At 39.4% G+C, this 10,477-nt stretch overlaps 1 protein-coding gene across 5 annotated transcripts in view; it reads left to right on the forward strand.

Annotated features, from left to right (window-relative positions):
- The window catches only part of PATJ (PATJ crumbs cell polarity complex component), a 219,626-nt gene extending 213,019 nt beyond the window's left edge, over nucleotides 1-6,607 (forward strand). For 3 of the 5 annotated variants that reach the window (XM_072997719.2, XM_072997721.2, XM_072997720.2), the window contains 2 exons: nucleotides 3,291-3,414; nucleotides 4,542-6,607. In XM_072997719.2, the coding sequence (XP_072853820.2) occupies nucleotides 3,291-3,414; nucleotides 4,542-4,688 (271 nt within the window). In that variant the 3' untranslated portion in view covers nucleotides 4,689-6,607. The remainder of the gene's footprint in view (nucleotides 1-3,290; nucleotides 3,415-4,541) is intronic. The other 2 variants (XM_072997722.2, XM_078392934.1) reach the window with 1 other exon arrangement.
- Nucleotides 6,608-10,477: the final 3,870 nt, after the last annotated feature.

Below are 10,477 nucleotides of genomic sequence, written 5' to 3' on the forward strand. Positions count from 1 at the left end.
GTTATGAAACATACTTGGAACTTGGAAACTCTACTTTGGGTGAACTGCCACTCCCAGTGGCCAAGTTGACAGTGAAATTTTGGGAATTATACCCCAACAAAGAAACTTTTAAAATTTCTGGGCATGTTGGTGCTTCTGTGCTGATTTTGGTACAGTGGCATTTTGAAATAAAAAATATGTTGCCTAAAACTTGTTTTCTCCATATGCTGTCTATAATGCTGGAGATGCAAAGAAGCTGAAATTCATCCTTTTTTTTTACATTATAAAAAGACTGAAATCCATCCATTAAGTCATTTACTGAACTTTTTCTTTCATGGCAGAAGCAATTCAGTGGTGCTTTAAATTGGAAAGATTACCCAATAAGGTTCTGTGGTTGGCTAAGGTAAAGGTAAAGGTAAAGGTTCCCCTTGACAATTTTTGTCCAGTCGTGTCCGACTTTAGGGGGCGGCGCTCATCTCGCTCTTCAAGCCATAGAACCAGCGTTTGTTCGAAGACAATCTTTCCGTGGTCACATGGCCAGTGTGATTTAGACACGGAACGCTGTTTACCTTCCCACCAAAGTGGTCCCTATTTATCTACTCGCATTTGCATGCTTTCGAACCTCTAGGTTGGCGGGAGCTGGGACAGGCGACGGGCGCTCACTCCGTCGTGTGGATTCGATCTTACGACTGCTTGGTCTTCTGACCCTGCAGCACAGGCTTCTACGGTTTAGCCCATATCTTTGCTGTCGTCACATTCTTCAGAGAGGCTCCTTCCATTCCCCCTGTTTAATGGACTGTGCATATGCTTTCCACTTCAGTAGAATAAAAAGATTTGTCTTTTTTACTATACAGTATTGTGAAAAAGATTTACTATATTGTCATGCATAATTCAGATGACTGAAACACATTCACCAGATTTTCTTTGTAACACAGTCATATAAAGACCCATAGCATGCACACTCTATTCCTTCTTACCTAAGTGTATTGTGTCTCTGATGTGGTGTGCTTTACTGCAGCTCCTTGTGGCACATTTATGTTTTAAACGCTGTCAGTCATTCACTGAGTCTGCATAAACATGGCTCTATGCAGAATTTTATTTTTCAAATAAGATCTCACTTTTTTAAAAAGTTTTCTAAATTTTGTTGATGGGACAGACAGGGAAAATGTGCCAGGGCAACCCTGACAACATTTCAGAAGAGAGAGAGAAAGGAAGAAGTCAGTAGGATTTTCTGTTTTCAGGAGATGAAACTGAAGTGTCCTTGCCTAGCTGCTGGTCCAACATGTTTAACAGGGTAGTCAAGATCAGGATAGAATGAGCGATTAATAAAACTGAGGACCTTTTTTCAATCTAGGGTTTAAATATTCCTGTCTTTTTTAGTGCCACATTTTGGAAGCTTGGTAAACAGGGGTCATTGTTGGGTTTTAATTTAGATTTCTTTCCCCCACTTGGTGATAAAATATCCTGGATAACTGTGAGGAAATATGGTTTTCTAGATACATGCCAGTTTTCTTTTTTTCCTGAATGAGGACTGGGTATGTTGTCATCATCCCCATCCCATGCTCCTCTTTTGCCCACTTCTCTGCCATCTGTTTATAGCTTTCTTATTCTCTATTTCAGGATATGATGGAGAGCCTGCAAAAATTACTTTTTTGGACTACTGGAATCCTTCCACTAACATAGCTAGCTGGAGGATTCTGGGAATTGTAGTTTTAAAAAAGTAATGCTTCAAGTTTTGGGATAATGTAACTGTTTCTCTTTTCCACAGTTAATCTTCAGTAGACCTGCTTATAGCACAAAGCCTGTTGATGTGAATCTTCCAGGCTGCTGGAATACTTTTGTCATTGTTGTTTTTTATTCTTTTGATTGATTTGTGACAGCCAGTCCTCATGAGTTTTCCGTGCTGATGTGTTGTCATGTTGACTCTGCTCCTGCTTGACTGTTTTTTCACTTGAGATGAGTTATGACAACTGCAATTCTAGATGATCTGCCCATAGGGAAATTAAATAATGGATGACATTCAGCATTGTTCCCAAGAAGGTTTAAAGATACTCTTGCTCTAATAGTTGCTCTTTTGTTTTGTTTTTAACTCCCCCCCCCCTTTGATTCATGAATCAAAGTACAGAACATGCAATATTATAAAACCAGTCACCAAAACTGATGCTCCATGAATCTATTCCCCTGAATAATAGCATATATATGTTTCATAATAGTGCCGGGTAATTTCTTATCAAATACTTACGTGTCTTGATGAAAGCATTTCAGTTTAGAAACTTGACATTTTATCTAATTCCTTAAGGGATAAGACCACATTTTTCATGTTTTCTCTGAGATGCAGAGCTTCAAGATCAGCAGTTTTCAAAGCTCCTGTCCATACTGCTTATTGAGACAGGAAATGGTAATCCATTCTGGTTGTGTTTATCTCAAAAAAAAAATAATCTGATTTTTTTCTGCTGTCAATTCAGCTTTGGCTTTTGGGACTACAGTAGCAAAAGTCTTGGAGGACTCCCTCTCCCAGCTCCTGTCTTGTTTTGAAGTTGGAATTCTTTTGTGATCTGTGCCACATCCACACAATACCTACTTAATGCTAGGGTTGGCAAGCAGCCGCCCATGGTCCACATGTGGCCCTACAGAGCCACCATAATTTTAAAACAATATTTGTGTTTCTGCTCAAGCCAGAAATGGAAACTGCAGCTCCCAAAATACTTCACCGTTGGCTTTGTTGCCCTGGGTTAATGGGAACTGGGAGTCAACCAGTTTCTGAAGGACCAGAAATGCCTTACCCCTTTTGAAAGTAGGGTCCTAAGTCTTAATTATTTTGGAAAAGAAATTGTTGAAGGAAATGAGTCTGTGTATATACTCTTGCTATGAACATGTTTTGTAAGTTTTCTTTCTCTTATGCAAGTTTTCTTATGCTATGAGCTGTTGCACATAACAGAAGACGTCTCCTGGTTTGGAGGTTTCATTAATAGGAAAAGTTCTCCTAGCTGCTTTCTGTGGGTGATAAAGGCGTAGAATCACCAAAGGGGAAAAATACTGACAGCTCTATTACAGACCCTCACAGTCAATCCATAAGGAAGTCTAGTAGCATACTGTACGTGCTTAGAATTTAAGGCTTTAGAATCTCCAGATGAAAGGATGTCAGAGATCCCTCCTGGCGAAGAAGTCTGCCTGGTATCCTGGAGAGCTCCTGTAAGTCAGATTAGTCAGAACTGTCCTAGAAGAATCATGGCCTGTGGTGCGCATGGCACAGCTGCCTTTCCACTTAATAAACAAGAACTACTGTAAGTGGAATTCACCGTGTTTTTCAGAGCACCTCAGCCTAAGGTAATTGTGTTGGAGAAAGGCTCAGATGGACTGGGATTTAGTATTGTCGGAGGCTATGGCAGTCCCCACGGAGATCTCCCTATTTATGTCAAGACCATTTTTGCAAAGGTAATTTTAAAAAAAAGAATCTAAATACATATGCAACTGCTCTAAAATGCATTTGTAATGGCTATGATCATTCTACTATCACACTTTTAAATAGTAACAGGTCTGTGCTGGAAACCCTATTCATGGGTTCTGGATGTGCTATAATTTAGTAGACCGATGGGGCTGCACATGCTGATCATGATACCAGTGTCCCCCAGGCACCTAGCTTTGCCCCTCCATATCCCAATACATCTGCATTGAATGTAGAGATCTGAGCAAAAGGTCTACTCATGTATAGCTGAGTGTGAGTAGCACACTCTGCATAATTTAAGACCCAGACAATGGTCAACTCTATAATGGGATCAGTGTGCCCAAGCCTATTCCTTTCCCTCCTTACAGCTCTCATGCATTCTTTGGAATACATAGACAAGATGAGAGTGTCTGTATTCCATGGTCTTTAGAAAGTTTGAATTCCATGGCTTGCTGCCGTTTCCCTGAAGTCTTGTAATGAATTCTTTATATTGTCACTCATTTTGGAACAAAGATTTCTGGAGAGAAGGCCAGTGTCCTTTCAAAAGCATCACTCTGATAGTTGTAATATTCATTGTGTGTTTGTAGTTGATATGTCAATTTTAATTTTTTTAAAGAGCAGCTGTAGAGGAAGCTGATGGGACTGCAGTTTCTAATGGCATATTGTTCCTTTGAATTTTTGAAAGTAGATATGTTAATTGCAGTCATGAAATCAATTTCAGGTCTGGCAAGCCCTTGTATTAATTGGGGAGGGCAGGAAGGAAGAATTAGTTCCTATTTTTAACAATCATGTGTAGCCAGCTGTTCCAAGATATTCAAAAGTTGGACAAATGGTGGCATGCCAAAAACATTATTAAGCTGGGGCTTATTTGGTTTTGACAGTGTTTGGTTCAGATAGGAAAAAGATCAGAGCCTCTCTCCACTCCTTCCTCAACATCATAGAAGAAACCTTTGATGCTTTAGCCACCACAAATAGGCCAGTAATAATGGAGTGTCCGAGTTCAGAAGAGTATGCAAGACCATCTCTTCTTCTTTCTTTGTTTAATAAAGTCCCATCAAATGGCACAGCTTCTGTTGTGCTGTTTCCCTCATTGTTACCCCCTCTTTTTTTCCCCCAGGGAGCAGCTGCAGATGATGGCAGACTGAAGCGTGGTGATCAGATTTTAGCTGTTAATGGAGAAAATCTGGAAGGCGTGACTCACGAGCAAGCTGTAACTATACTGAAGCGCCAAAAAGGGACTGTAACATTAACAGTGCTGTCATGAGCTTTCTGCAAATGCAGTTTGGGCTGGGTGCAATTATTTCTGATCATTGCTAGAGCTGCTACACAACAGTACACCATATACAGTCTGATGTGAAATGAAAATTTAACTCCAGCTAAAATTAGCACACATTAATCATGTTGCCTGCCTGGTTACATCCACTGTAGGCATTCATTTTGTCTAGTCATTGAAACTTTTAGTGAAATCATTAACACCATCCCATTTTCCTTGAACATACTTCCTATTTCCTGCTTTTGCCCATAACTATCATCTATTATTAGGAAAATGTAATCACTGAAACTTGAATTAGCATACACACCAGAAAGAATAAAGCTTATTGTTGCATCCCATCTAATGAATAGAAAATAAATGCTGAACAACTTTTCATCTCATTTATCATTTGCTTATGTTAATTCTCTTTCCAACTGTGCCAGAAAACATTAAATGTAATTCAATTACCTCTGTTTCAAATGATGAAATGTCAAATTCGCCTATGGGAAATTAATTGTATATGAAATTCAAATGATGAGACATCAGTCTCCCATGTCTAATCTCTCTGTTTTGACTACTGTATGTAAGTTAGGGGTAATTATGATGAGTCAATTCTTAGCCTCTTCTAGTGCACATCAATCCTGTTTAAGATGGCGGAAAGTCTGTCCCAAGTGGTAGAAATTGCTTATCCAATGTAAAGCTTAACTCCATAGAGGCAGAAGAAACTACCTTTATTTGGTATAGGGCTACTCATTGCTTATAATGATAATACTGTAGTGAAAAGTCAAGGAGGTCTGGTGGGCCAAGGATACCTCATGATCAGTTGTGCAGTTCAGTGTCTCATCTATGAACAAAATGAAGATTCTTTGTCTAAAAGCCTGCAGCGCCCATAGAATGTATATTTGCTAAATAATACAACTAGAAAGCAATAATGTTCATCTTAATTCATCTTGATTGTGCAGAATAAAGTAAATACGCTAAATTGATCAAAGGTGAAGAAGTGGTAGTTTAAAAAAAGTAATTTGTCTCGTTACATACGTTGTCTTATGTTTTGTGTGCTGTGTTTGGATCTAGCTAATCACAAAGTGCATTAAGCTACCGGAATACATTGTATGTATTCCATGAATAGTGCCTGAAAGTAGAATTAAAAGTCTTTTCAAAGGATTCCTTATCATGACTTCATGTTCAGGTTATATTTACCTGAGATGCAGGGAAAATGTCCTGAGATGTCTTTTAACAGTGGAGGTAATTTGATGCTGAAGCTGTACTGCACACCCATACTGAACTTGAAAAGGCGGCTTATGTTAAACTACATTAAGGATTGTGACCAAAATGTAATTATTGTTCTGTTTAGCCATGACCAGAAATGTATAATCCAAATGGCTGTGATGATTCTTTTAAATTTGAGGCAAAGAATTTATCCTTTTACGCACCTTTTTTTCTTATGCAATGAATGTAGAGCTTATGTACCGAGATCCTTTGCACTTCTTGAAGCTCAGATTAGAGAGCACATGATGGCTTCTTGCAATTTGCACTCTGTGTCACATATTGTAACTGCAAAAAAATGCACTACTGCTCGCAAATGAACTAACTGGTGACGGGGAGAAAGTGCTATGTCATGGATCAAAGGCACAATCTGGTTGGGAAATTTTTTTTCCTGCTTTGAGCCCAATGAAATAAAAGGGAACTATATTAGATTGTGGGAAGGTTGCCACCGGAAAATGACCCGTTGGATTGTGCCCTGGTTCTACAATCAAGTCTGCATTTTGCTTTTAGGGTGGGGTGGGAATTGAGTTAATTCAATAATACTGCTGTATTCAGTCAATGGACATTGGGAAGGCAGCAGAACATATTGTATGTTTATGTATATCCGTAAGTTAAGATGTTTTATGACTTCCAAAGATTCTAAATAAAATTCACTTGCCTAAGTATGATGGTATACTCAAGAGTTCACATTACAGTCATCCATCAAGCCCTACATGTTCATGGAAGGCTAAGACTGGGGTTGGCAACCCTTTTTCTGTTGAGGGCCACTTTCTTTTTTTGTGGGTGAGCTGATTTATTGGGGGTTGCTGGCTTATAGTAGGTACAGCTGATGCTAGTGACAGATTGGCCCATAGCCAAAAGTAGACAAACCCGTTTCTCTCTCTTTCTCTACATATGTTGTCTCTTTCCCTGTCTTTTACATCTTTGTGTAACAAGCTACAGAGAAGGGACAGATTGCACTGACAGAAAGCTAGATGGATCATTTTCAGAAAACGAGAGTATTCTGAGGATCATGTGAAATAAGGAATACAGGCTGTCCAGTTCCATGTTACCGGACACACCAGTCACAAAACTCGGAAAGATTATTTTCAAAGAAAAACAGAAAATCGTTGATTTTACTCAGATGCAACTGGAGACCAATGCCATCTAGTGACTAAGCTAAACTATATCAGTTTATAAAGTTATATGGACAATAACTTTCAGTTTATAAAGTTATATAGACAGTAACTTTCAGAAAAGGACCAGATCTATTATATTTGCTCTTAAAAGCATCCTAAGCTCCTGTTACATAATCTTCATTAGACAAATCATTTGGAGCTTGAACCTAATGGATGTTCTTCTAATACCTGCTAAACACATTCAGTATTAATATTAGAAGCCTTAATGGTGCAAGTTAAATGGGCAAATGTATCAATACATATTTGATGTGATAGGTGGCATGTGTGTGATGCTGCATGAGGAATTGTCCTGGTCCAAAAGCACAAATCTGCACATATCTGGTGACTAGGGAGTGGATACTTACCTGTTGGTTAATCAGAACTTTTAAGGTGTACTTGGAAAATACTTCTTTCCAAAGAAGGTTAAGTTCTTGGTTGTTCTCACAATGTCTCTCTGAGCCATCATGCAGTATATGGGAGGGTGTCAAGAGGAGGTTGTCATAGGTGATGGTTGATATTTCTACATACACAACTTATAAATCCTGTCAAATAGTACTTTACATATTTTGGCAAGAATGGAGAAGAGTGTAATTTTAAAAAAAATGAATTTAAAGGAGTAAATTGTTCAAAATCACATTGGATTAGTTAGGTTAGATTGGTGGCATCATCCCACGTGAAAAGAAGGAAGATGTTTTTTTCTGTTTCTAATATGTATGTTAATGGCCGTGCTTTCATTAGGGCAGATAGAATGTGGCCCCAACTGAACGTTGGACAATCCCATGCCTTCCGATTTCTGCCTGCTTTCTTATCAAAGGCAGAGGGCCTCCGTGTGGTGTTCGGGTGATAGGGGGTAAGCACACAGCTGCACAGGAACAGCTCTTTGAAACTCAGAATGATTACCTGAGCATACTTCCCTCTCTGTAAAGGAATCACATCCACACGTCTTTCTAAGAACATAAGAAAGCCTGTGTTTATTAGAGGTGTACACGTCTGATAGAAAAGGTGATTGGAGTCATAAACTGGAGATATCAAACTCTCTAGGGAACAAAGGCAAAATGCCTCTTTGTTGAAGGGACAAGAGAAAAGCATGAGAAAAAAGGAAGTGACATATGCAACCCTGAGAATAGCAATCTAAAGTGGAAAGAAGGTCAACACAGGTAAAGGACATGGGTGGGTCCTCTTTCTACTCTTCCCTCTCTAAAGACCTAAATCTCCTAGCATGTAAGTTGAGTTGCACCCACTCACTCCCAGCTCTGTGTTATGAGTGTATGTTTCCCTGTATGTGAATGGATGTGAGAATGCCACTGTGTAATCGAACCCACTTTGGTCTTGGCTGTGCCCACCATTGGTTCTCTGTCTTGCACACCATTAATCACACTGGGCTCTAGCCACCACTAATGTGTGTGTGGGTGAGAGGAAGAGAGAAAATCAGCTTTTTCTATGTGTGTGATGGAGAACACATAGATCATAGCCACTGGCCCCATAATCTCCTGGCAAACAGAAGAGGAAGATATGGGGACAGTGATAGATTTTACTTTCTTGGGCTTCATGATCACTGCAGATGGTGACAGCAGCCACAAAATTAAAAGACACCTGCTTCTTGGGAGGAAAGCGATGACAAAGCTTTGGTGTTGTTGTTTTTTAGTTGTTAAGTCATGTCAGACTCTTTGTGACCCCATGGACCAGAGCACGCCAGGCCCTCCTGTCTTCCACTGCCTCCCAGAGCTGGGTCAAATTCATGTTGGTAGCTTCAGTGACACTGTCCAACCATCTTGTCCTCTGTCGTCCCCTTCTCCTCTTGCCTTCACAATTTCCCAACATCAGGGTCTTTTCTTTTCTTTTTAAAACATTTTTTATTTAAGCATACATGTACAAAACCCCTAACATCCAACAACTACAACAAAAATACAAAAATAGAAAACCCATAAACAAACCCTCCCCCCTTTAAGGACAGACATTCCAGCCTCATTTGGATCTCAGATTTCTCCAGTAGGTTTCTGGTGAGCTTTGAAAAAAATAATAACATGCAAAGTTTTTCCCTAAGCTTCTGTCTTTTTCTGGGCCCAAACATATATCAACTTCCAGCTTTGTTTTACATAGTCTCTTGGTTGTTCTTGTAGTGCTTCTGAAAGTGTGTCTAATTCTGCAGTGTCCAACAACTTCTTTAAAAACTCCTCCATCGTAGGTATTTCTTCACTTTTCCATTTTTTGGGCCCAGAGTAACCTAGCAGCTGTGAGTACATTAAAAATTTTATTTTCTTATCAATAGTTTCTGGCATAATATTCAGTAGTGCTATTTCAGGTTTAAAGTTCAATTTTTGCTGAAATTTATTGTTTCCCACACCTGTGTCCAATATCTGTTGACATTTTCACATGTCCACTACATACGAAAATAAGGTCCTGCATTTTTTTACCCTTCCAACGAAGATTGCTGTTACCCTCTGATATTTTTGCCAACTTTACAGGGGTATAATGCACTCTATAAAACAATTTGAAAATATTTTCTCTTAAATTTACCAGCTTAATCGTTTTATGACACTCTTTCCACATCAATGTCCAGTCATCAATGTCAACATTGTGCCAAAGTTACTTGCCAATTTTACCATCATCTCCTTCACCCTCTCGTCCTCCAAGTCATACTCCAATAGATATATATACATTTTTAAATTATTTTCTCATCAGTATATATCCACAGTTTATCCACCTGGACTTCACCCTCAAAGAAGCCCACAATTTTTATATCTCGATTCTAGTTTGTTAATTGACCACCATCACATCACATCACATTGCCAACAAAGGTCCGCATAGTCAAAACGATGGCTTTTCAGTAGTGATGTATGGAAGTGAGAGCTGGACCATAAAGAAGGCCAACCACCAAAGAATTGATGCTTTTGAATTGTGGTGCTGGAGGAGGCTCTTGAGAGTCCCCTGGACTGCAAAGAGAACAAACCTATCCATTCTGAAGGAAATCAACCCAGAGTGCTGACTGGAAGGACAGATCCTGAAGCTGAGGCCTCAATACTTTGGCCATCTCATGAGAAGAGAAATCTCCCTGGAAAAGACCCTGATGTTGGGAAAGTGTGAAGGCAAGAGGAGAAGGGGATGGCAGAGCACAAGATGGTTGAACAGTGTCATCAAAGCTACTAGCATGAATTTGACCCAACCCCAGGAAGCAGTGGAAGACAGGAAGGCCTGGTGTGCTCTGGTCCATTGGGTCACAAAGAGTCGGATATGGCGTAATGACTAAACAACAAAAAGAACTATGTGGTCAGAGATAACTTAGTTTTTTTTATGTTGAACTTCAGACCATTTTTGTGCTCTCCTCTTTCACCCTCATTAAGAGGTTCTTTAATTCCTCCTCATTTTCTGGCATTAGAG

Source organism: Pogona vitticeps, chromosome 4, assembly GCF_051106095.1.
Source record: "Pogona vitticeps strain Pit_001003342236 chromosome 4, PviZW2.1, whole genome shotgun sequence".
Taxonomy (NCBI): Eukaryota; Metazoa; Chordata; class Lepidosauria; order Squamata; family Agamidae; genus Pogona; species Pogona vitticeps.